The 27314-nt window shown below is 48.8% G+C and overlaps 1 protein-coding gene across 1 annotated transcript in view; it reads right to left on the bottom strand.

Annotated features, from left to right (window-relative positions):
• Positions 1-27314, bottom strand: part of Tll2 (tolloid like 2) — a 152257-nt gene that overhangs the window by 20437 nt on the left and 104506 nt on the right. Inside the window, exons 8-13 of the mRNA XM_004669918.2 lie at positions 24204-24328; positions 21895-22010; positions 16383-16485; positions 7042-7158; positions 6141-6286; positions 5272-5467 (exon numbers count right to left, since the gene is read on the bottom strand). Coding sequence (XP_004669975.2) covers positions 5272-5467; positions 6141-6286; positions 7042-7158; positions 16383-16485; positions 21895-22010; positions 24204-24328 — 803 coding nt within the window. The remainder of the gene's footprint in view (positions 1-5271; positions 5468-6140; positions 6287-7041; positions 7159-16382; positions 16486-21894; positions 22011-24203; positions 24329-27314) is intronic.

Genomic DNA, 27314 nt, shown 5'->3' with positions numbered 1-27314 from the left:
ACGGACTCAAAAATCTCTCTGGGCTCCATACCAGACGCTTCACTTACGGGGATGTTCTACCCAAAATACAGAATTTCTTAGAGACCATCAACAAAGGATGATGGTAGAAGGGCACATTTCTGGATGAAGCTTATATGCTTTTGTATAGATTCTTGCTTTTGCGTGTGTATGTCTGTGTTCATACATGCCTGGGGTCTTCCTTGCCTTCAACATCTTCATCAGTTTCTCCTAACTTTATGTGTGTGTGTGTGTGTGTGTGTGTGTGTGTATTTATTTTTGGGTTTCTCGGGGTAGGGTCTCACTATAGCCCTGGTGGAACTGGAATTCACTATGTTGTCTCAGCGTGGCCTTGAACTCATGAGGGTGATCGTCCTACCTCTGCCTCCTGAGTGCTAGGGTTAAAGGCGTGCGCCACCACACCTGGCCTTTTAACTTTGTTTTTTGAGACAAGGTCTCTCACTGAACCAGAGCTCACCGGTTTGGCTAGACTAGCCAGCCAGCAGGACCCAGGGATCCTCTTGTCCCTGCCTCCCCAGCACTGGACTATAGGTGAGTACCACCACACCATGCCCAGCTTTTTTCTGGGAAATCCAAACTTGGGTCCTCATGCTTGTATGGCAAGAACTTTACCCGCTGAGCCATCTCCCCAGCCCCAGAGCCTCTGAAGATGCATGCACAGGAACACCCACAGGGTGGTAGAAAATGCCAGGTTCCCAGCATAGCAGCTGGGTTGTGAGAAGCCTGCGGAGTTCAGCACACGCAGGTGCCTCGTGATGTGCTTGGTGCACTAAATAACAGGGAGCAAGCTGCCATGGGTGCCGTCCAGAGGCCCAGGTCACCAGAGAAGCCCCTGGCTTATATCAGCCCATGAGCGACAGAAGGAAAGAAAATGCCTGGCATTGGACATCTCCAAGAAGAGTGTGAAAATGAAAGGAAGATGTTCTCTTTTGCTAAGCTGACGCGTGTCTGGCCATGAGAGAGGAGTCTAACTAAGGGACTAAACCAGGAGACATCTTGAAAACAAAAGTGTGATCTGGGGAAAAGGAAGGGTGGGGATAGGGTAGGTTCACAGGGCCATGGAAGGCAGGAACAGAACAAGCATGATGTCCTTTGTTATTAAATATTCAAAGAATACATTACATACAAAATGAAAGAAATAAGAGCATCTAAGAGTTGATAACAACCTGAAAAGATACCCAATCTCACCACCTCAGTCAGCAATCCTTTCAATAATACTCAGTTCCTGGCTTAGAACACCCGGGGATTGGACGCTTGCTACTTTTCCAAGGCATTTCATGGATCATCTGACCTTTCAACCCACTGGTCCCACAGAAATGCAGCCGTCCACCATTCCCCTCTACACGGCCCTTTTTCAATTCAAACAAACCCATTCCCTGCCAATCCATCTTGTCAGCTGCGCTACACAAATTCCTCATCCATCCGCTTACTGTTCACGGGGGAGAAGGTAACTTGTTAACACCCATCATCCCACCCAGTGGGCAGGACACCGAGGTCACTGAGCATCAGGCAGGTGCTCTCGGAGCAGCCAAGGCTGAAATGGATGGGTCACCAATGCCACCAGGCTTAGGAGATGCTGTAGGCAGGAAGGTGAACAGTAAGTGGAACGTTAAGCATGTTGAAACCACATGCGTATCCATCCATCAGGCTGAAATATGCAAGGCACGTTCTCAGACATCCACTAGAACGCTTGGAAAGAAGACAGAAGGAGAGTGAGGAGCCATGGAAGATGTCCAGGACTGAAGGTGAGCCAGGTCTGGTTGGATCCACCAGCAGCTCTTCTCCCATCAAATCCCATGATGCTGGTGGCATCACCTCGCCTGGCTTCCCTACACCTTGAAAATGGATAGAACCACCCTGGCTTTCAATGGTGATTGAACATAGTGTCCGTGAGTACCTGGCACCCAAACATTCAGTCATCACAACAGATGACAGAAGGCTGCAATGGCTATATTTGCAGTGCATAGAGAGACCAGGATGGGAGAGACGGGGGAGAGGGTTATTGGCACAGAGAATGAAGCAGGACAGGCCAGGGGGAGAGAGACGGGCAACAGCACATGATGGAAAATGGTCAAGGATGGGCCAATGAAGGAGGAATAGATGGACAAAAGGAATGTGGCAGATTAAAAAAAACAAGACAAGTGCTGGTAGACAGAAGGAAACTGAGGACAGAGCCCATCAGATAGGATAGGACAAATAAAGACCCAAGGTGGGGGAGGAAAGGCTCTGATGGTAGCTGTGGGCAGAACACAAATGCAAGAAAGACAGGACCATGACTTCTGAAGGCAAACTCGGCAGCTGGAAGGAGGGAGGCTGGTGGAATGGACTTGGGCCTAAAGCAAAGAAAGTATCAGCCCCGTGGAGGCAGATGAGCACCACGGAAGCCCACGAGGCGGGCGGGAGCGCGGTATGAGCAGCGGGCTGGGTAGCCCTCTGCAGCCCTGTTCCACGAGGGGTGGAGGGGTGTCAAGCGCAAGGCCACTGGGGCCCTGTTCTCGCTGGGGCATGGCTGTGTGTGTCACAGCCACAGTGCCATGAGGTCGCGCCTATACCAGGCCCACTGGCTTGTGCTTGCTCCGTGGATGTCATTCCTCCCAGGAACGTCTGGGAGTGTGCAGACACAAGAGGTCAGAACCAGGGCTCAGCCTACCATGGCAAGAACTCAAGCTTATTTCTTCTGTTTTCTTTCTTTCTTTTTTTATTTTTTGGTTTTTTGAGGTAGGATTTTACTCTAGCCCAGGCTGACCTGGAATTCACTCTGTATTCTTCTCAGGGTGGCCTCGAACTCACAGCAATCCTCCTACCTCCGCCTCCCGAGTGCTGGGATTAAAGGCATGTGCCACCATGCCCAGCTAAACTCAAACTTATTTCTACACCAGGTGGCAAAAAGAAGGAGCCCTTCTGTGATTAAATAATGAGACTGCCTAGGCAAGATCCCAAGAAGTATTTCTGAGAGGGTTAGGTAAGGAAAGGGAAGGCAGTACATCCCAAGCCCTAGAAGAAATAACTCGAAGGAAGCCACCCCCTCCCCCGCCGCCTGCACCCAATCACCCCGTGTGGTCCTCCTGCTGGAATACAATGATTCAAGTGGCATCTCACATTGCTTATGTAGGGAGTATGGAATCAAAATGGCCCAGCCCAGCCTTGACTGTTGCCACCACCTCTCACAGTAACCAGAGTTGTAAGGTTCTGTCTGCTGCCTAGCCAATCAGCTCTGAGACAGCCTGGCATCTGGCATCGGGCGAGCAGTGCTGAGGCCAACTGGCACCCTAGCCAGTGTCACAGGCCAGCTGGGCCCCAGGCAAAGCCTGCTGCCAAAAAAGCACCAAGGCACGAGCTTCTCTGGCTCGTCCCAGCCCTACTGCAGGCCTGGCAATGTTGCCTCCGATTTCTTCCCCTGGCAAAGTCCTGACACACGAGCCAGGCGCTGTGCTTGGCGGCACCCTACCGCAGCCTTGCTGGGCAAAGGTGGACCCAAGGAAGCTACAGCTATGAGACTCGCTCTTCCTTGGATGTCTCAGAAAGGAAAAGCAATAATCCCACAGCTCACTTGGCACTGGACAGTATGTAAAGCAACCCCAAGCCATCATTTCACTGGGACTCGGCAATCACAGGTTGAATTAAGTGGATAGAGTTCCTCCACCCCATTCTGCAGAAAGAGACTGAGGCCTTGGGAAGAAGATGTGGCTGCCTGGCAGGGTGGCATAGCTTGGAGTGGCTTCATCTGACACTCAGTCCCTTCCTTGAGAGTCTTGGATGGGTCTGAAGGGAAGCAGAGACAAGCCTGGGGGCTCGTGTCTGTAATCTCAGCACTCTGGAGGTTTAGGCAGGATTGCCATGAGTTCAAGTCCAACCTGGGTTACATAGGGAATTTCAGGCCAGCCTGGGATACAGTGTGAGAATCTGTCTTGAAAAAAATGAAAGAACGAAATAAGAAGGAAGCAGAAAGGAGACGGGGTCATTGGGAAGGGCAAGGATTTCAGTTTAGCATAGCCAGGAGAGGAGAGATGCAAGGCAGCAGCCTGCTTCAGGTGGCACGGGTGGCTGGAGAGCTTCGGAACTGATGCCCTAGTAAGGGGGGCCTCCGCTGCAGAGACTGGCTGTCTATCTCCGTGCCACCAGGCATCCAACATCCCCACACCCCTTGAGGGGGTGTTCTGTAGGACAATGGGGCTCCTGGATGCAGAGGAGGAACTTTCCACTCAAAAGAACCTTGGAAAACCAGTCTTCCTGAGCAAGGATGCTGGTCAGTCTGTGTGCTCTGGGACGGGTACCATCAAGACCCAGAGCAGCAGGTTCCCAAAACAACAAGTAGGTTTGTTCCTTCGTTGTCTTCCCACCCCATTCCTCTGGGAGTGGGCACAGAGGCTGGGGGTTCTAATGCCCCAGGAGCTGAAGACTGGGTCATCTCTCTGGCTCACACCAAGAACTGCAAGGCAAGGTTAGAGAGACTCTGAGCTGGGGAGATGGCTCAGTCAGTAAAGTGCCTCCCTTACAAACATGAGGACCTGAGTTTGACCCCCAGAACTGATGTAACAAAACCGCTAGGCATGGTGGCACACACTGGTAACCTCAGCACCGGGAAGGTGGAGACAGGTGGATCCCTGGGGCTGGCGGGTCAGCCAGTGTAGCCTGCTTGATGGGTTCTAGGCCAGTGAGAGACCCTGTCTCAAAACAAAAGGAGGATGATGACTGAGGAAGGACACTTGAAGTTGCACTCTGGCTGCCACATGCACGTGAGAGTGCATGCACGCGCACACACCAAGAAGAAAGAAAGAGTCAGTTCTGAAATCACCTCCTCAAGCTGTCAATTATCTACCCAAGAGACCCTGAGTAGTCGCTCTTGGTGCTGATCAATACGATCCAAGCGTAAGCCGAAGGGCTGTTTAAAGGACAAAACGGCATCAGGCAGATCGAGTGTCTTACACAGGCTTGGGCACACAGCAGGTGCTCTCTACTGTTGTCTACGACGCAGATATTTGTTGTTACTGATGCTCAGCTTCACCACACAGCTAGACTTGTCAGATCGCCATTGCTCATTTCCAAGTGCAGAGCAGCTTGCTCTGCAGATACCGGCTTTGAGCCTGCTGCCCATGGGTGTGAGCTCTGCAGGGACCCGACTCCCAGGAATGAAACGGAACGGACCAGACTCCTCCCTACAGGAGCCTGGCTTGCTACCAAAAATCCCCATAGGTTCTGTGGTTCTTCCACTCTTCCTGTGGCTAAAAGCAGAACCAAGCCTCCCATCCATACCCTTGAAAAAATTGGCCACGAAGCCTGCTTTGTTGATAGAGCCATCGGACACAAACTTCACCCACAGCTTGTTGGCGCTAGATTTCACAGCCTCTGGCTTCTCATAGCCGCAGAAGTGGCCTATCAGGGCGCTCTCCTCCGTGGAGCCATCGCGGATCTCCAGGTAGTCATACGCGCAGCTGTCGTGCCTTTCAATCTAAAGGTAGAAATGGACTGTGCAATGACTCTGCATGGTTTAGATTCAGGGGTTTTGGTTTGGGAAGGGAAACCTAACTTTCCTTCCCAAACCAAGGGTACACTGGGCTTCTCCAAGCAGCCTCTTGGTTGTAGGAGTCAATGGTGGAGCAAGCTGAGAGGAGACTAAGAGAAACGGAGATGAGCAATTATGCAAAATGTCCTTGGACTCTAGCCTAGATTTCCACTTCCATTGCCCCCCCTCTCCATCTCTGGCAAACTGAGCAAAGAGGTGAGCCAATGGCAACATGTAAAAGATTTTGATATCAGATACATTGGCACAGCTGACTATGGGATTATAATAGTCTTTAAGGTTTTTTAAACTATTTTTATTTAATTATTTGCAAGCAGAGGGAGACAGAGGAAAGAGAGACAGGCAGAACGTATGGATATACAGGACCTCCAGCAGCTGCAAACTCCAGATATATGTGTCATTCGTGTGTATCTGGCTTTATGTGAGTATTGGGGAATCAGTCCAAGGTTGTTAGGCTTTGCAGGCATGTGCCTTAGCCACTTAGCCATCTCTCCAGCCCGGTCTTTAAGGTTTGTAATGAAAACTGGAAAGCCTTCTTTATAGAGGGTAGGGAGCAAAAGTGGCTACCTCCTTCTCAGGAAGACTTGCATGCAGGGCTTACCTCAAAGGCTTGGAAGGAAAGTCCCACGTGAAACCCATCTGCCACTGTGATCCTCCACACACATTCCTTGGAAGGCCTGTAGTCATCTGGGTAGTTGGGAGATTGAATCTGACCCGAGTCTTTGGAAATGTCTCCTCCACACGTAGCTTTAGAGAGAGCACAGGAGGAAGTCACAATCTTATGGAAGAAGGTGAGTGGCCACTTATCACCACTAGGTGGCCCCAGTTGCCAGCATTTTGTTCATCGCCCTTCAACAAAGCCTCAGCCGCGCAAAGGTACAAAAAGCCTTTCAACTCGGAATAACCCTACAGCACCTTCGCTGTACATCAGAATCATGTGGGAGATTGTTAGCAATGGTGGAAGACTGGGCCACATCTCCAGAGGGCTCCGACTCAGGGTTCTGAAGGTGTAGACCACAGTGGATACACATGCGTGCACACACACATGTGCACAAAGTCACACGCACATGCATGCCAGTGCATACATTATTTATTTTACAGTGCAAAATTTTGGCTTCCTCAAAGTCACAATGATTTGGGGCAAATAGGGCCTTCATAGTTTTCTCGTGATGTCCCTTCATGGGGTGAGGGAAGGGGTCCAGAGAAGCTGAGCACATAGAGCAGAGTCAGCCCTCAAGGTGGCCTTAGAGCAGAAATGTAGATGGATCCTCTCTGCTGTGGCCTGAGTTCTTCTTTTTTGCTAATAAGACTAACAAGAGGCCCAGGCAGATCCTTCCCTGGAGCTCATACAGCTATTGGGGCCCCCGATACTCCAGGAGGACAGTTCAGTGGGGTGGGGACAGCGATTGGGGGTGAGCACACTTGCCGAAGTCCCTGCGGTGCGGGGTAGGACGGGGGCATGTCAGCAGCCCCCTTGGGTGGCTGCTTTGTTGTGAACCAACCTTCGTAGACGGCGAAGAAGCCCCTGCCCAGGCTGCTGCTGCTGCTGCGGAACTCCACCCAGAGCCGGCTGTCGGAGGAGGTGAGCGGCTCTGGGACTTTCTCCCCGCAAAACCTCCCTGCAGAGGGAGCAGACACAGTCAGGTCACCACGGCAGCGAATGCCATTCACCACAGCCCGAGGGGAAGGCGGGGAGCAGGTCACTGACCATCTTAGGCACTCAGTTCAATGGGCCGGGGAGGACTTTAAAGAGGAGGGACCTTAGGATGTCATACCCTCGCCACAGTTAGAGTTTAGGGTTTGCCCATCTCACCCAGTGAGATCTCTCCTGAGCCTGCACCCTGCCCAGGTGTGGGTGGATTTCTCCTCTAAGCCCAGGCTGATTGGCTGAGACACCTGGGGTGGGTGTGTCCAGATGGGCTGGCACAAATTCTAAAGGGCATCTTCCCTGACCCACAGAGAGACAGTTTGCTTTCTCTCTCTGCAGAATTGTGGCAGCAAAGTTCTTGGGTCCTCGGGCAGGTAAGTGGGCTCTCCCACCCACCCTGGCAGCCATGCTGGGGGGGGGGGACCATGACACCTTTTACTTTTTTATTGCTGTCTTCACTTTTAGTCTGTTTGGAACTGCACATTTGAAAACCCCTTTCCTCTGCTATGTTTTCTTCTAAGATCCATGTTTGTACATGGGCTCCATGATCTTCCTTCTCCCCATCTTCCCTTCCCATCTTCAGCCCTTTTTCCTGTGATAGCTGAATAAAATGTGGTATTTTAAAAATCATTTTCTTGGGCTGGACAGTTGGCTTAGTGGTTAAGGCACTTGCCTGTGAAGCCTAAGGACCCAAGTTCAATCCCCCAAAACCCACGTAAGCCAGATGCACAAGGTGGCGCATGTGTCTGGAGTTCGTTTGGAGGCCCTGGTGCGCCCATTCGCTCTCTCTCTAATAAACAAATAAATAAATAATTCTCTTGAATCTAGAATTGCCAATTCTATGGTTAGTTTGAAGATATGAACTCAGGGCTTGGGGCTCTAGGAAGCACCCCAGAACCCCAGAGTTATCTGTCACAGCAGGCTGAAGATGTGACCGTGAGTCACACCTCTGTGTGCCTCAGGAAGGGAAACTCCAAATTCCAGGCAATCAAAGTGAAATGGGAACGTGAGGTGTCACAGAGAGCAATATAGTTTTTCTCAGCTCTCAGTTGTGCTATATCTCAGGACTTAAGGCAATGGATGTTCACGGCCACACAAAACTTCCAGTGAGTCAGGGGCCTCCAGATTCTTGTCTTATGAATTTTAATGAGTGAAATCCACAGACCATAGAAGTTGCACTTTAGAAAGATTTTATTACGGAGTTTACGAGAAGGAAAATAAGGCAGGGCACCTATGGAGCAGGAGGGGCGCCCCACAGATGGGAAAGCACTCCTGGAGAACTTGATTGGGGTCTTGTGTGGGAATTTGCCAGGAGGGGACTGGTCTGGCTATTCCAATGTCACGGCATGTGTTCAGGTGTCACCAGGTTTCAAGGAAATGGAGAAATCTCATTTTTAAATTTTCTCTTCTAGCAAAGGAAGAGGTAAGGAAAAGCCAGATCTTCTCCCTTACATTCCTGGCCTCTACAAGGTGGAGGCTGAGAGGCTCCTTGAGTGAAAGAAGAGATGAGGAAAAACCAGATTCGCCCTTACAGGCTCAAGGACATTCCTTACTTTTACTTTTGGGGAGTCCTGTCACCCCTAAACTGCCTCAAAAGTATGCAGTGCACAACTCAGTTACCTTCCTTGTCACAGGGGTGCTAGGGAGGCCCTGAAGGATGGAGGGATGTCAGTAATGATACTTGCTTCCCCGGGGTTACTGATGGCCTCCATGCTCTTGACTTTCAGGCACTGAACTGCTTCCTCTGCCTCAAGAAGGGAGGCCAGAGAATGCATGACCAAAAAGCCAAACCTTCAGGGCTTTTTCTTTTTTAAATAATTTTTTTAAAATATTTTATTATTTATTTATTTGAGAGAGAGAGTGGGCATGTTGGGGCCTTCAGCTGCTGCAAACAAACTCCAGATGCATGTGCCATCTTGTGCATCTGACTTACATGGGCATTGGGGAATCGAACCTGAGTCCTTTGTCTTTGCAGGCTTTTGAACTGCACAAATCCAGATATAATACCACAGGTGTTGGCTGCCCAGAGGAGAACTGCATTTCCCTAGCCTGCAAGCTTTGAGAGAAGCCCAGGAGGGAGGAAGAGGGGAACCGTGGAGGCCTTGTAAGGACCCAGTGCCTCCAAGCAGTGATAAAAATAAATAAAACAAACAAAAACAGGAACATGGAGATTTAAGGATCTGGGAGAGTCAGACTGCAACATCTGTAGCTCCTGAGCAGAGCCAAAAGGGGCCAATTAGAAGTATCTACAGGTTTGGTCAGACCCTTGCCCATGACACAGACATGTGGAGTTTCTCAGCCAAGCCTGAGATGGCCCCGCAAAAAAACTGCAAGCTTCTAAGTCAAGGCTGCTTTCCCACAGCTCAGGCAAGTCAGGGTACCAGAGAATACCCCTTTGTATCATTCTGAACTGGCCCCCGGTTGACACAAGGAGGAAAGGGCATCCACTTCCGTGTGGCCAAGGACTGACCAGCCAGAGATGAGGACATGCTAGCAGTACCGGGCAGGGTGCAGTAGGGATGCCTCTCTGCCACCATAACTTGGCACAGAGTATACCCCTTGCTGGTACCCCCACCAGGAGGAAGGAAACATGGACAGAAGTTAATTTCCTACTGCCTGGTAGAAAGAGAGCATAAACCCTTAGACACTCACTCGCCTATGTGGTCTGAACTTTGACCCTCTCCAGAGGAAAAGGGGAAGGCCGTGTCTTCCCAGGATAAGGTCTGACCATTTACTTCTTCATGTCACTCAGGGCAAGGCCAGGGATGGGTGGGATGGACTAAAGCTTGATGCTCAGTTAGGGGCACTAAGCAGCTGGTATCTATTTAGCCTAGAAGTCCATGCTTTGGCCAAGCACCTACTGTGTGTATCACTCTAAGATTCTCCAAGACTCCTTGGAAGATGATGAGGGTATTCTAAAAGTACAACTCTGAACACATTAAAACCCATTCTAGAAATGGCTCAGTAGTTAAGGCACTTGCTTGGAAAACCTGTCTGCCTGGGTTTGATGCCCCAGTACCCACGTAAACCCAGAAGTATGCATCTGAAGTTTGTTTACAGTGACAGGAGGCTCTGGTGTTCCATTTTTTTTTTCTTTCTCTCTCTTCTTCTGCCTCCTTGCAAATAAGTAAATTTTTAAAAATTAAAAGAGAAACACTGTCAGGCAGGCGTGGTGGCACATGCTTTTAATCCCAGCATTCAGGAGGCAGAGGGAAGAGGGTTGCCATGAGTTCAAAGCCACCTTGAAACTACATAATAAATTCCAGGCCAGGGCTGGAGAGATAGATGGCTTAGCAGTTAAGGAACTTTGTCTGCAAAGCCTAAGGACCCTGGTTCGATTCTCCAGGTCCACGTAAACCAGATACACATGGTGGCACATGCATCTGGAGTTTGTTTGCAGTGGCTAGAGGCTCTGGTGTGCTCTCTCTCTCTCATAACTAAATAAATCAGAAAAATAAATAAATAAATTCCAGGTCAGCCTGGAATGAGATCCTACCTTGAAAAATAAACAAAAAGAACAACAACAACAAAAAAAAAAAAAATCACTGCCTGGTACACTTGGAAATGGAGAATTGTATGTCACTTATTTTTCTACCTACCTTTCTATCTATCCATCTATCTATATGTATTACACTGTGTAGTACTGGGATAGAAGCAAGAGCCTTGTACATGCGAGCCAGGTACGCTACCACTGAGCTATCGCCCAAGCCCAGGGTCTCCCTACATAGCCATGTCGTCCAGGCACGTGTTCCTAAGCGGGTACTTTCCTTGTTGGCGCTATGTGAGACCCCAGACAAGTCACAAGAAGCTATCATTCTCAGAGCAGCAGGGAGGGTAAAGCTGAGGGAGGCATGCCATGATGGGCACCCAGCCAGCCAGCTCTGGTACACATCCACCCTCCAGGAAGAGGGGAACAAAGGACTGCTAACCTCTCTTCAGGCACCTCTTCTGGCCACCTGTAGCCATTTGGATTTGGTGGACTTCACAGTCAGCGAGATGAGAGGAAATTGCTGCCAAGGCTTTGTCAAGGAAAAACCCGTCAGAAGCCTACAGAAGGGTCTTAATAACAAGTCCTCCGGTGTGGGCAGTTGCTGTCAGTGAGGTTTTGGAAAACAGCATGTAAGTGCAAGGAGGCGCGCCAGTCCAAAGCGGATTCCTTCTCCTTTTCTTAGCTCAAGTTTCCAGTCCAAGTTTTCCTTTTAAAATTCCAGCTGTCCCAGCCTCTCAGGACTGATTGCAGATGCAAGGGAAATCCAGCTCCTCGCTCACCGTGGGCCTAATTCATGATGACACGAACCACCCGCCACCCCAGCCTCAGGTCTACCCTGTTCGGCTCGGTGCCCTGGATGAGGCGCGTGTGTTTCGTTGCCTTGGTAGAGCCAGGCTGGGAAGAAAAGCATTACACATCTCTGTACCTCTTAACTAGAACCCATACTTTGTGCCCTGACTGATGTGCCAAGCATTCTCCTGTTTGCCATAGGGAAACAGCCCCTTTGTCACTGACCATGTCTGTGAGAACTGACAGGGAATATCTCACTTCATCTCTGCTTACCATGGTTTGGAGCTGAAGTATTCCCTTAAAAGCTCATGGGCTCAAGGCTTGGCTCCCAATGCGGTGGGAGCCTTGGGGAGGTGATTGGATCATGTGGGCTCTGACCTTATCAATGGACTGATCTGTTGATAGATTCCTAGATTAATGGGCTATTGGGAGGTAGGAACTAGGTACTAGGGGTGAGCTTTTGAAGTTTTCTTCTCCTCCTCTTCCCTCCTCCTTGTACACCCTCCACACCTCCCTCTTTCTCTGTCTCTCCTGGTCACCCTGACTGACATGAGAAGCAGCTTTCCTCTTCTGCTGTGATGTACTGCCTTGCCACTGAACTCAAACCAAGCAGGTCAAGTGACTATTGACTGCAATCTCTGAAACCATGAGCTAAAACAAACCTTTTTTCCTTTAAGTTGGTTTCTCTCAGGTCGTTCGTCACAGTGAGGGAAATCTGTCTGAATTAGGCACTGTAATTCCCTCCTCTCACAGGCGAGCAGTGAGGATGACAGAATTCATCTCAAAGCTGGAGGCAGAAGCAAGATTCGGACCTTGGCAGCTTGAGATCCGGACTTTCACCCTATCACCTTCCTCCCTCCTCATCACCACCAGCGGAAGGAAGCTGGGTGCACAGCTCAACCTTGTGTTATTTTGGACACAACACCAATCTGGTCCCTGGGAATGGAAGCGTAGTGCCCGCTTCCCACTTTGGAAACAGGCAAGTAGGAATAGAGATCAAAGCCTCAAACCACAAAGCAAGTCTGTGCTGATGCCAGGCTTGGCTGTTGGCCTCACTCTTCTCGTTTCTGTCCATTTGGGAAACTGCCCTTCCCCAGGGAGCCCCAGTAGAGGGGCCACGCGACTGTGATGGGCCAGCCTCGCCTTCCTGAACTCCCCTCCCCAGCTCAGAGAAAGGGGAAAAAGGGCTTTTGTATGCACTTTGGTGATGCAGAATGCCCAAGACAGTTCTGCATACAAAAGTACATTGTTTAGAGTAATTCTTCTAACTGTAATCGAGGAGGGGAATCCAATTTCCAAGAGAGTGGTTAAGATTACAGGCTGAGTTATCTACATAGGAATAGCTTCCCGCTAAAGGTGCATGCTCCTAAGTGGCCCCTGAAACTGAAAAACCCATTTGTGATCTTTAACCAGCTGTGAAATGTTCTCAATCTATTTAGGATTCTCTTGAAATCACTATGTGAAAGTCTGAGTCCCAAACAGCCTCCTCTAAGTAAACTGAACAGGCTGGAGAGAAACTGGAATACAGACAAGGTGTCAAATTCCTAAAGTGAAATCTGGCTCCTGGGTTGAGAGGAGGAGTTTAATAAGGACATCAAGAAGAGGAAATGCAGATGAAGACACTACAAGTGGGCTCCGTGGGGAGTCATAAAGGGTTCATTCATAAAATGTTATGCACGCATTATGCCTGGATTTTCACACACTGTCCTGGGAAAAAAAATGCAATACACAGTTTTTCAGAGCAAGATGCATACTTTCACAATCCGCCCTAATCCGCTCTCCCTCCTGCCAAAGGGGCATTGACTACCTCCTCCGGCAGATTTCGTGGCACTGACCCCTCCCAGGGACCAGCTCAGCCGACACAATGCACTTGTTCCAAACACAAAAGTTCACTAACAACTGCATTTGGAAACATCAGAGCAGGCCAAATAGTTGGCAAAGGAGAACCACAAATGAAGAATGACGGCTCCAGGCGCTGAGCCATGCCTTGGCTACAGCAGCTCCACAAAATATATAACACACACACACACACACACACACACACACACACACACACACACACAGCACTCATGGGTAAAATGTGAGCCCTAAACACCCCAAAACAAAACAACCCAAACTGGCATTGCCAACATCAAGCTGCACAAGACATATCCAGTTACTGAAAGCGTAGCCACAGATACCAGGATCTGTAGTGAGAAAATCCCTGCTTCAAGTTCAAGCACAGAGACGCTTGGAAATCTGCCCTTGTCCACTCTCAGGACCATGCCTTGGCCCTCTCCCGGGAGCTTTGGTAACAGACAGCTGAGCTCCTTTCTCCTGAGGTGCTAAGTCTAGCCCATTCCTGGGGTATAGAGCTGCTAGATTTAGCAACCAAGAAGTCCAGGAAGCTCAGTAAAGTTTGAATTTCAGATAAACAGTGCAGTGTGTCTTTTCTCTGGCAACCCTGAGGGGAAAAACTGCACTGATTCAGCAATCACCTCTCCCCCTCACTAGACATTGGAATTCTGGTCTGATCTCAGCCTCTAGCTGGTTGTGAGGCCTTAGCCAGTTAGTGTACATTTGCGGAGCTTGGCTTTCATGTGAAGGTGTAGGAGTCAGTGACTTGAGGGCCTCCACCAGGTTGAGGGATGTGATTCCTTGTTTCTTATGAAGCTCCTGCCATACAACTCTTGTGAAAAAAAAAAAAATCCCAAGAATAGGGCTGGAGAGATGGCTTAGTGGTTAAGGTGTTTGTCTGCAAAGCCCAAGGACCCATGTTCGACTCTCCAGGTGTCATGTAAGCCAGAGGCACGTGCACAAGGTTGTACATGCGCACTTGTGGAGTTCAGTTGCAGTGGCAGGAGACCCTGGCATGTCAATTCTCTCTCTCTCTCCTTCTCCCTCTCTTGCTCTCTCTTTCATTAAAAAAAAAAAAAAAAAATCCCAAGAGTTGAGAAATAAAAATCATGACGCTGCCTCCGGCTCCCTCCATGCTTCCTTTCTTAGTGCGTACCGCTTTATGCGCTTCGCGAGCCCCCTTGCTGCGTGTTTATGCTAACCAGGAGCACAGGCAGAGGCCCACAGGGCCATTCTCTGATCCAACCTGTGGGCATCCTAGCTCAGTCATGTCTCAGGCACCACAGAATCTTTCCAGGCAATGCTGGCGTTCAGACAAGTTCAAAAACCTCTGTTCCCAGGAATCTAGCCCTCTGTTGGTTTGGTACCGCCAGTCAGCATTACCTAGGACGCACGCGTCCCTCTGGCTGCTGGCACTCCCATGCTTGTTCATTTTAGGCAGGAAACAGGATCCAGTATAGATCGGATCCATTCTGCCACTGGATGGCAGAACCCACTTGCCTTGCAGTACACACATTCCTGCCATGCTTGGTCTGGGGAATTACTTTCTTGGCCTGTCTCCCTTGACTGTGAACTAACTGATGAATCTATCTGATGCTGACACAACCTTGTGAACTTATTCAGAGTCTTCTCTGGCTGCTCCCAACATCCTAGAGCTTCTGAAGGCACAAATTCCTACCTGTTTGTACTCACGACCCTCTGGATGTGGATGTAGGGGCTTGTATGCTACTTCCACTGGTAGCTGACCAGGCAGGGACCCCTAACTCATACCCCCACTCATTTGTACCTGCTGGGTCTCCTTGAGGCTGCTCTTGTCACTTATATTTCATCCTGATTCTCTAGGATCTTACATGAAATCAAGGCATATTTTCCTATCGCCATCCCTGGTCAACTACCCCAGCAACAACTCATCTCTCAGACTAGTCCAGGGTGGCTTTTCTGATCACATGAAGGAATGCCACGGACCAAGTCCTCACTGGGGCCTTGGACTCAACTGGCCTAGGAACCCACCCTGCAGACTGCTCTGGCATTGAGGCCACTTTCCTCTCAGCTGAGACCCTCCCATCTCGATCTTTGTCCATTTCCTTCTTTCTCTCCATCACGGCTGTCACTCCTGGCACCGAAGAGTTCTAGTGTTGGTTCCAAGGACACGAGGCCAGCCTCCCTGTAAGCAGTGTTATCTTCATGGCCACCGTGAGCGATCTCTTTTCGGAACTTTTCTCTTTACCTGGCTTCCCCATTGCCCTTCACTCAGAGGTCCAAGTTGCCTCTTCTTGGATGAATACCTGCCCTTGTCCAAACCACAAAAATAGTTCATGCCCATCAGAAACATAGAAAAAACATGACCAAACCAAAAACACAATAAAAACAAATTTTAAATGCTCTACTATCCTAAAATAGCTATTGTATTTCACTTTTGTTTATTTATTTCAGATCGATATGATAAATCACAAAATGGTCTCTTCAATCTAGCCTGTGCCAGTTTTGAAATGATTCTGGACAAGATACTTGGCATTCAGTTCACCACACTGCCCGTTACTCCTTATTTTATTACATTATGCCCATCTCATTCATTTATGTTGCCAGAGCATCTAACTTTGCAATTCCTTGCATCATGTATGCTTGCATGTATATGTTTTAAATTCTGTTACATACTCTTGTAATCGTTTACCACAAATGCCTTTCTATATTTATACATAGTCACCTTCAACTTTATTTTTAATGGCTGGAAAGTTTTCCATTGAAAAGATGAGTCATAATTTATGCAGCTAACCCCTACATTTAAATTGCTTTCAATTTTTCCTGCTTCATTGCACATCCCTGTAGCTAGAGAGCTTTGCACACTTCCTTAATTAGTTCCCTAGGATAAATTCCAAGAAGTGGAATTGCTGGGTCAGAGGGTATTCACAGTTCTTAAAGCTTTTAGCATGTGTGGTCAAATGGAGCCCTCTGAGTTTTACAATGGCCAGGGTGCTTGAGAGCTTCCCTGATGGCTGTGGGGATGGGCCCTTCCAGATAGTAAGAACATCCCAGAGAAAACCCGGTCACTCCTCTTACAAGACTGTCTGAAATCCACTCACCCAACAGGGGGGCCTTTCTCCAGTAACCATCCCGGACCTCCACGTAATCGTACCAGCACAGGCGGCTCTTAAACAAATCCATGGATGTGAAATTTAGGATGATCTGTAAAGAATTGCCATAAAATGAGTTTGAACGACAAAGCCTGAGGAGTTCTGAAAGATGCATCTTGCACACCGGGAGTTCTCACATTACCCTTCACCACTCGGAGCCCTGGGACCGCAGTAGGAACGTCTTCTCAAAACACACACAGGAAACCTCATGACATTAAATAATAAACCTTGGGCGGGATGGGGAGTAAACAGAAGGAGATGGGTCCTTTAGTTCTGTCTGGGGAGCCCCTTGAGCGTTTGAAGTTGCTAGGTGGTTTACAGAAAGCAAGATGCATTAGAAGACGGCCCAGGGTGAGTTGAGACTGGGGATTTGGAAGGAGGTAAAGGGTCAAGGAGGCTCAGAGATACGAGAAGATCTTATAACATCATCAATCATTCCAGAGCGCCTGGGGTTAGCCCAAGTGCATCTGAGCACGGTCCCCTCGGCCATAACCTGCCTCTGCTGAGGTGTGCTGTCTCTCACGGCTTCCTGCAGCTAGTCTGTTCACCCAGGCGCGCAGCATCCATTCCTGCTGTGTCCTGCCGTGGTGCCCTCGTCAAAGACCCCTTCTGCTTGGTGCTGCTGCTTTGACCTGAAGTAGACCTCTGACCCACACCCCAGGGCTTCTAGGTCAATCTCCCATGCCTTACATTTCATGTCCACCACGTAACCACTGCTTCAGGCTTAGAAACCCCCAAGGGAATCCCTGGGACCCCATCTCACAAGTTAAACTCTGCTTATTTTCTAGAGCCTCCAGAGCCAGTTTTCTGTCCCCTTTATTCCACAGCTCCCAGGTAATAAACCCCTTCCCCACCCCAGGCCCAACTAAGCACCGGGCTCCTGAGTCCTTGCCCAGATGAAACTATCTGATTTTGCCGCCTTGGAACTTCCCATTCTCTCTCCTACAGAGATTCTGGGCAGGTGTCTATAAAGAGTCAGGCAGAGCTGGGGTCATCTTTCAACCCTTTCCCTTGTTGATTCTCTGGACCTCTTGTTTCCTCATCTGGAAAACAATATCCATACTGTTGGGCTTTGGATGGACTGCAGGAGAAACTGTATACATAGTGTGTAGTAATATGCCTGGCATACATTAGGCACTCCATAAGTGACCATTTTTTTTTGCACATGCAGGGGTATATTGTGTGTGTCTTTGAGTATGCATGTTCATATGTATGTGGGCATATGTGTGTACAGGTATGTATATACATGTGATGTGTGTGTGTGTGTGTGCATGTATGGAAACCAAAGGCCAGCGTCTCTCACTGAACCTGGAGCCCATCAATTTGACAAGGTGTGCTAACCAGTGAGCCCTGGGAATTTCCATCTCTGCCTCCTCAGTGCTGGGATCACAGGCCAGCACCACCATGCCTGGCTTTTACATGGGTCCTGGGGATTCAGACTAAGGTCCTTGTGCTTGCATGGCAAGAACTTTACCAAATGAGCCATCTCTGTGGCCCCCGTAAGTGGCACTTTTAAAACTCAGGACACATTGAGGATGTGCTTAGCGTACTAGGGGTGACACTGTCCGTTGCTCCCCAGTTTTCTGTCTTGAGTGTGGCTGATAGGTGCTCGCTCCTTCCCTGGGGCCAATCGCACCTGGTCAGGTCCAAGACAAGTAAAATCTCCCACAAAGCCCTGTGAGAGCCTAGGAAATGAGTATCAGAGAATAACAGGTCAACTACTATAGAAGGGTGTATGTGTGTGTGTGAGAGAGAGAGAGACAGAGAGACAGAGACAAAGAGAGAGAGACAGAAAGAGACAGAGGTCACTCTCCTTTAAGCTAGATTAGTGTTTTCAAGCTTGGAAGCTTTGGGGGGAAAGCTGGTTCCACATACATTTCTGGATTTCTACCAAGTCAGACTCCCAGGGCATGAGGAACTCAATGACAAGTCTCTCTCAAGACTGGGATGTCCCTGTGCTTCTCTCAAGTCCCCATCATGCTGATCATCAGGTGAGCAAGCTCAGCAAGACTCATACACTGGTTGCCCAGGAACTCTTCTGTCTTTGCTTTTTAAAATTACAGCAAGGAAATGTTAGCACAACCTCCTTGGTAACACATTCATGGGGCTGAATGAGAGTGATAATTGTTCAGGCTAATTATTTTAAGTATGTTATTGAACCATAAAGACCAGTGGGGAAGAGGTGATGAATGAGAGGTGATAAGCAAATCAATCAAGTTTGCTAATTACCAGCAGCTCTGGGGAAGGCTGGGTGAAGCAGAAATTGGAATAATTGGTACAGGAATTTAAATGATGCATATTGTCTGTGCCCCCAGTGAGCACTGATAATTGAGACTTAGAGAGGCTTACATGGTTCAAACATATCACACAGCCCTGCTGTGCAGCAAGTCAGCAATCTGGGGATTACCAGACCCCTTCCTCCTCCTCCTCCTTCTCCTCCTGTTAGCATCTCCAGCAGGCACAGGGACATCATATCGACATGATGCCAAAGGCCTTAGTCTCAGATTCAAGATGACGATCACACTGTGTTAATGTGCTAAGAAAGGGTGTTTGTGATTGTGTACATCAATGTGTATGCGCATGTGTAAATACACCCTCAAATGTCTGTCTGCTATCCTGTCCCTCTATGTAATAAGAGGATGGGTCAGCATTCAGGCTTTCAATGATGTGGTTCATACCCTAACTCTACAGCAAACTTAGCGGCCTTGGCCAAATCCTTTTCCTTTTCCTGTACAATGAACAGGTATCGTGCCTGCACATAGGTCAGTGTGAGAATGAAATTCAATGATCCACATGGCTCCCTAAAGACAGAACCTGGTCTTCATAAAATGCTTGTTATGGTCTTCCTAGCCATTGCTCTCTGATTCTTACACGATGCTTAACCTGACTCCGAGACAAGTTTTCAAAGTTGTTGACTAAGAATACCTGAAGGTTAAAATGGAATGGCATGGCTGGAAGTTAGAAGACAGTCAGTCCCCAGACAGTCAGCGCGTCTAGTGCCAGAAGGTGCTACATGGGCGACTGGGGGAAATGACCAATATCTGTCCAAGCAACTCATGGTCCAACCTACTTAGCAGCAAATAACCTGTTGTGATGTCCACACAAGTGCAATAGTGGCACACAGCCATGGTGGGGAACCAACTGCTCTTGATTTGGCTAACTGATCCCCTCAATGGTATGGGACCCATAGCTGGAGCGGGGAAACAAGTCAGAACCATATCCAAACATTAGCCCACTCTCCAATATCAAGCTACTATCAATCATGGGCTACAAGAGGGCCTACACCTATTAAATGCTCTATAAAAAAAGTAAGGGTTATCTCATTTGTCCTGGTGCTAACTTACTCTCTGTTGGAGAATCTGCTTCTCTTTTTCAGATAGATATAGATCCTAAGAAGAGAGCCACCCCATCATACCCCAGAAGGGCCTCGGCTGAAACTAAGAAAAATTGGCAAAACAAGCAAGGGTGCTGTTTTCCTGATGAACCGGATACCAGCACATGGGGGAAGGAGACCAACACAGAGAAAAATCAACTCCTACCAAATCAGAGAGCCAGAGCCCCAGAGGCCCCCAACACCTCATCACTGAAGCAGACCAAAAATGAACCAAACATGGCTCAGGGAAATTTTGCGGAAGAGGGGGCGGAAAGAATGTCAGAGCCACATGTTGGGTCAGGATATGCAGAGACATTTATCTTATCCATAACTGTGGGCTAACTCCACAATGCACGACCCATATACCTCAACAAGGAGGGGCCGATGGGGACGGGGTAGGTCATGGTTGAGCCTAATAATGGTACCAAACTGACTGTATTTGCTGAATACAAAACTAATAAATAAATTTTTTTTTTAAAAAAAAGAACACCTGAAGGGTGGCTGTGAAAAGAAAAAGTTACAACATCCCATTCTAGCCCAGCTGTTGGGTCTTCATCCAGCCTTCATGTATCCACACATTTGTCCAACAAACATCCACTGTATGACTGCTGTGCCATCGACTGTGGGGAGCTCGGGGACTGAGGAGGACAATCGCTGTCCTCTATGAGCTTAAAGGTTAGGAATGGGAAAAATATGACAGTTGTAGATGAGATGTGTGGTGACATGCGTGCCTTTCGAGAGATCTGGGAACATGGGGGCATCCTCTCACCTAGACCCAAGGAGAATGGGATTTGCCAAAGATAAAATTCATTTGATCTGAGAGAACTCGAAGAACATCTACATTTGTAGAGCACATAGTTTTTTTTTGGTTTTTTTTTTAAAAAAAAGATAAATTGGGGAGTTTGAAGCCTAGGTTCTCCATTCCCAGTTCTATATCTTACTTTCAGGTTGAGCAATTTCCTTCATGTCTGAGTCCCAGATTCCTCATCCATAGAACAGACATGAGAAGAAGCACCCTGCAGTAGGGACGAAAATAGTCACCCTTGGACAAGGGGCTAGAGATCCCAGCCATGTGCTCAGCTCTAGGAGCACCATCTTCAGGGCCAAAGAAACTTGTTGATACAGCACTTACCTGGCCCCTAGTCCTCCCTCTATGGACTCAGGGCCCTGAAATTTTGTATCAAGTTGCTATAAGCTCACTCAGAGGGCCTGCCAGGGCCCTCTCCTGGATACAGTCTCTAGAGGACGGATGCACACCTGATCAACCCATGCTTCCCGAGAGCACACGGCGAACAGCTGACTGCAAGGCTGGAGGGGAGAACGCCCAGGGGCCTGCACGGGGGTGTCAACACAGGTGCTCCTGAACCCACAGATGGGGAGCTGGAGGGTGGGAGAAGACAGACCAGCTATGGGGGCTGGAGAGATAGCTTAGTGGTTAAGGTGCTTGCTTACAAAGCCAAAGGACCCCGGTTCAATTCCCCAGGACCCACATAAGCCAGATGTACAAGGTGGAGCATGTGTCTGGACTTCTCTTTCTCTAAAATAAATAAATAAAAATAAAAAATATTTTCAAGAACAACAGACCAGTTATGGGATGGGGGTAACCTCCCCCTATGTTGTCATTTTCCAAAGCAGCACTCTAAGGTGTCAAGGAATTTTAAACTGAAGAATTGCCTTCCTGGGAATTACAATGTGCTTAGGAGGACAGAGTCTAGTTTCCCTAATAACAAAGTTGATTCATAACTTTGGTGGACATTCAGTGTATGCCGGGCCTCCAGTTGTATATGGAAGGACTTCTTAATGAGAAGTCAGAAAACAGTAAATGTACCTAAGCAGAGTTGCACCCGGCACCCAGCACCCAGCGGGTGCTTAGGACAGAACAGGAGGTGTTACTACTGGTAACAGTAAGTAAGGCTAAGCCTGCCCACCCCACCCAACTCAGAGGGCCGTGTAAATTCTAAGGTTGGGGGGAATTCCAATCTACCTTTGAAAACTGATGTTCATTTGCATGATTATTGGATACAGAACATTCATGTCCATATAAAAATATGCAACAATCAAAGCAGAGTAATGAATGTTCCCACCTACCTTTTCCCCAGGAGTGACCGAGATCCTCCAGACACAGTGGGAGTAAGAAGGGTAGCCATTTGGGAAACCAGGTGCAGAAAAGTTTCCTGTTGAGTCCTGCAGGGTCTCTCCACATGCTGCGTGAGCAAAATGACAACCGTGATGCTGGCAAACACACCACTCCCTGCCTGAGCTGCTCCTACTGAGGGCTACTGAGTAGGTGCCCTTTCACCTGCCAAAGCCCTCGGAATAGCTGGAGAGGAGCATGCCAGATGGGCATTTTTGCCATCAATGCAAACAAAAGTTACATCTCAGGGCCACAACGTAACACCCAGGGCTTCTGCTAGACTTCCAGGCCTCTGGGCCTGAGCCTTAGCTTTCTTATCTGTGAAACAGGCAGGGACAACTTGGGGGTTCAGAGAAATCATCTGAGTTACACAGTATGGGTCTACTTGGGGGTTTGCATTCCATACATTGTTATTATTACGGGGACCGATCCCAAGGCTTTGGCCATACACGACAAATGTCTATCACCGAGCAAGAAATCCCTAGCATTGCTAATAAAACATCTATAGCAGGGAGAATACAGAATAAGAAGCCACTAAAGCAAAAAGAAAAACAATGCTTTGAGATTCATTTCTGCTGCTAGTTTTGCTGCTTCCTCCCCAACTACACATCTCTGAGAAAACTACCAAACAGCCAAGGAAACAGAAAAAAAATGTACAGGAAGCCAAGACCATCTACAGTGTGCTATCTGCCTTCTCGCATATTTGATGGTTGCCTGTTCGTGAGTGAGTCTAGAGCAGAGACCATGCATGTGAAAATTATTTCCCCTAATTTGTACCTTGGGAGCTGCAGGTTTTGCATTTCCTAAACCCCAAGGATCCAGACCCTAGAGAAATAGGCAGTGGCTTGCAGAGCGTCCTTCCCCATAGAGCTAACCCCACAGTGCAGGAGCGAGCATCCGCAAGCATCCTGCGAGCCGCCCCACCTCTGCGCAGCCACGGCCCGAGCTCGCCCTCACTGCTCCAAACAGCCTCCTTAGCTTTTGGAGCAAGAAGGGGCATGTGGAGCACTGCCCATCATTTGCCTCAGGAAATCCTGGCTCTAGGGGCTTCAGGATCATGTTGCGGAACAACTGCCAGGCATCACGAGGGCTAATCCCCCACAGTCAACACCACCCACCTACCCCCGCCCCCGAGGGTTCCATAGAAATTATTTCAGAATAATCATCAACCTTCTGCAAGAACAGATACATTACTGTGTGGCTCCATGGTATTTACCAGCTGCCTCAAACCCTTCTGGGAAATAAGCAGCAGATACAGTACAACTAAATAAACACTATGGCATTTCCCAGAGAATGGTCTAAGGTTTCCCTTTCAATTCAGCAAGGTTACGTGATATGTGTGTCCTGGATTTTAGCTCTAACATATCCCCAGATGACGAATAACTGCATGGACATATTTCCTAGTTCCGTGAGGATACAAGCCCCGTGTAACACTTTGCAGGTGCCATGGTCCAGTTTGGTAGGACGAGCCCAGCTTTTCTCTGATGGCCCCCCATTTCAAATATTCCACCCCTTGACCAACTCTGTGTCTGACTGGGCTGTGGAAAATGTTATGGAAGCTGTGGGTAATGGAACTTCTTTCCATCTTCCCCAAGCCCCTGAGGTGTGTTCTGCCCTGTCTGTGGTCAAAACCCAGCCAATGCTCCGCACAGACACTCAGCAGCTGATAGGGGCCTGAGTGCTTCCCCCCAAGGCTGCTGAAGGCAAGGACCAATGCCAGGGGAGGGGACTGCCGTATTAACATCAGAACAGACCTTTGCTCCAACCCCAGGAAGCTGCCCAGTCTTTAAAGGCGCGCTGCGAGTCCCTAATCCTAAAATCCAGAAATGAACTCATTCACAGCACTGAGACTCCCTCTGCCAGGAGCTTTTGGGAAACTGGCCCTTGTTGTCCCCTGAACATTCTTTTTCATCCTTGCATTTCTGCCAAGTCCCTTTGGGTCTTCTTTGCCAAGCCCACGAGCCTTAGTCCTTCTAGAAAGGAAAGGTGCTCTGACCACGATGGGCTACACTGTCCTGTGTGTTCTGCTGCCCTTCTCCCACTCAGCAGCCACGGCTCTGGAGGAGAAGTCCAAAGACTCTGAACCTACTACGTGCCTCGCCAAGTCTGCGCTGTCTCTCACCTCCTAACAAGGACATGAGAAAGCCCAGGCTGCCAAGGGATGGTCTATTCTGTTCCCCAAGTTCTTTGCTCAGCAAACAGCATGCATTGCGTAGCGTGGGATGCTAAGGCACTGTAGGGAATCCCCGAAGCTCACAGTTACCTGGACATTTGTACAGCTTCCTGGCTTGAGCAATGTCCCCCTGACTGAGCCGCACGCGCTGGCCGATGGTTGGCCTGACACCATTGTCGTCTCGGCGGGGTAGGATGGTGTCTAAGAAAACTCCTCTGTGGGCAGCAAAATTAATTAATGAATTAAAGAGAAGAAGAAAAGTCAAGACTGCTAGGCTGTGCATAAGGAGATTCAAAATCTTCATTTCCTTACCCATAAGGCATCAAAAGTCCTTCTCCCCAGCCTGCGTCCCCCACCCCCCTGCATGACTGAGTGGTCTCCTTCACTGGTGCTGGCCTTGAAGCACTCCATTTCATCAGCTGCCTACTCATTTCCCAGTGGGAAGACAACTGCCAGGTTGAAAAAGATGTCCTAGCCAGCTAGGAGCCTGTCTTACTGATATGTACTGAGCATTGTCACAAACCCCTGACAGACCCAAGCTCTGGGACCACCACGCTGCACAACTCAGGGAGCGTCATCTGGTGATCACGAGGCGAGTGGTTTCTCTGGAGCTGGGCACTGGGGCTAGTGGGCATACATAGGTCTTGGAGTTGCCTCAGGAAGAAACTGGAAACGGGTCCAGTATGAGGCTTCCCAGTCACTGGTCAGTAGGTGCAAGTGGATGAGCTAGTGAGTCGGGTTTGAGGGGTCCTGCTGGCCAGGGGTTCAATCAGACAGATAGTGAGATAAATGCAGAGCACAAGAGACCTTCAAAAGAGCCCAAGCTGTAGATTTCTTTTTTAAATTATTCATTTTTTTTATTTGAGAGAGAGTCAGAGAAAATGGGTATGCCAGGGCCTCTAGCCATTGCAAATGTACTCCAGATGCATGCGCCCCTTGTGCATCCGGCTTACGTGGCTCCTGGGGAATTGAACCTGGGGCCTTTGGCTTTGCAGGCAAGCACTTTAATAGCTAAGCCATCCCCTCCAACCCCCAACCTATAGGTTTCTATGCCAGGTATGACTCTGCCACTTGGTGAAGTTGGCAAGCCCCTTTCCCTCTCCGAGTCACGGCTGTGGTGTCTCCTTGTAGCACTTACGCCTTACAACCATATGAATAAAATCTAAAATGCCACTGTCATTTCTGAACCACAAGTGGATCCCCAGATGCCTGGCTGAACACTGTCCTACCTGCACCTCCCTGCCCGGGCCCGGTTCTTCTTTGGCCAGGCCTGCCCTCCCCTCTGACTGCAGACCCTCTATCTGGGTCTATTCTGGAATCCACTTCTTCTTAAGGTATCATTCTGTTTCTTTCTTTCTTTTTTTAAATGGCAGAATCACACATCATGCCATTTTCTTTTTTTTTTAATATTTTTATTTATTTATTTGAGAGTGACAGACAGAGAGAGAAAGAGGCAGATAGAGAGAGACAGAGAATGGGCGCGCCAGGGCCTCCAGCCATTGCAAACAAACTCCAGATGCGTGTGTCCCCTTGTGCATCTGGCTAACGTGTGTCTTGGGGAATCGAGCCTCGAACTGGGGTCCTTAGGTTTCTCAGGCAAGCGCTAAACTGCTAAACCATCTCTCCAGCCCTCTGTTTCTTTCTTAACCAACTTTCTGAGAAGAACTGTCACCATTCTTTGCTTTATGCTCACCTGCCATTCACGCCTTACCAGTGTGATCCAGCCACGCCAGCTGTGGCTCCATGTACCTTCTGGTGACAGGGGGCAGGAGGGGCTCTTCTCAGTCTTCACCTTCATCACTATAGCCCTAAGACCTGTGGCCCTTTCTCTTCTCCCAGTTCCCATGGCATTTCTCTGAGCTGAGAGGACAGACAGCTCCTTCTACTTCCTTCTTAGATAAAGCCCCCAGGCCTCTGCCCCTCCCTGTCCTCTTTCCATTCCCCACCCACCCCTTAGTGTTTTATTTTTAATAGATTATAATTGTTCAAATATTTTGTTTTAGGGCTGGAGAGATGTCTTAGTGGTTAAGGCACTCGGCTGCGAAGCCTAAGGACTCATGTTCGACTCTCCAGGTCCCAGGTAAGCCAGACACCAAAGGTGATACAAGCATGCAAGGCTGCACATGCGCGCAAGACGGCACACGCAGGGCAGGACTTTGATTGCAGTGGCTGGAGGCCCTGGTGTGCCCGTTCTCCCTCTCTCTCTCTGATAAAAAATAATAATAATAAAGATTTTTTAAAAAAAAATTTGTTTATTTGAGAGAGAGAGAAAGAGGCAGAGAGAGGGAAAGAGAGAATGGGTGCACCAGGGCATCCAGCCACTGCAAACAAACTCTAGATGCATGCGACCCCTTGTGCATCTGGCTTACATGGGTCCTGGGGAATTGAACTTGGGTTCTTTGGCTTTGTAGGCAAGTGCCTTAACCAGTAAGCAATCTCTCCAACCCCACCCCTAGAGTTTTTTTTTTTTAATTTTTATTTATTTTTTTGAGAGCGACAGACACAGAGAGAAAGACAGATAGAGGGAGAGAGAGAATGGGCACGCCAGGGCTTCCAGCCTCTGCAAACGAACTCCAGACACGTGTGCCCCCTTGTGCATCTGGCTAACGTGGGACCTGGGGAACTGAGCCTTGAACCGGGGTCCTTAGGCTTCACAGGCAAGCGCTTAACCGTTAAGACATCTCTCCAGCCCCCACCCCTAGAGTTTTAACCACTAATTATGAGCCCATAGAGAATTCTGTTGCTGGCCCAGAACCATATCTAAACTGCATTGCCTTGTGCCACCTCCATGAGGCACACTATTAACCTCAAATTTGGCTCAAAACCAAATTCTGAAAGTATTCTCAGCTCCTCCTTGTCCCTCACACTCTCTTGGTGAGGCTAGTGACCAAGGTCTGTATACTGAGCCTTATAGACATCCCTTGAGTCCCTATCCTCTCTGTGGTTCCAGACCAATGCCTTAGCTCAAGTGATAACCATTCCTTCCTAAATTATTTCCAGAGCTTTAAAACTTCCTTCTTCCTTCTCTTCTTCCTTTCCTTTCTTTCTTTATACATACGTACATACATACGTACATACATACACATGTGTGTATGAGCATGCCAGGGTCTCTTGCTATTGCCAGCTGCATGTGCTGCTTTGTGCATCTGGCTTTAAGTGGAGAATGGAACCTGGGCCAGCAGGCTTTACAAGCAAGAGCCT

The sequence above is a fragment of the Jaculus jaculus genome, chromosome 1 (assembly GCF_020740685.1).
Source record: "Jaculus jaculus isolate mJacJac1 chromosome 1, mJacJac1.mat.Y.cur, whole genome shotgun sequence".
Classification (NCBI taxonomy): Eukaryota; Metazoa; Chordata; class Mammalia; order Rodentia; family Dipodidae; genus Jaculus; species Jaculus jaculus.
The sequence above is the reverse complement of the archived record's forward strand: the minus strand, read 5'-3'. Positions and strand labels throughout refer to the sequence as shown.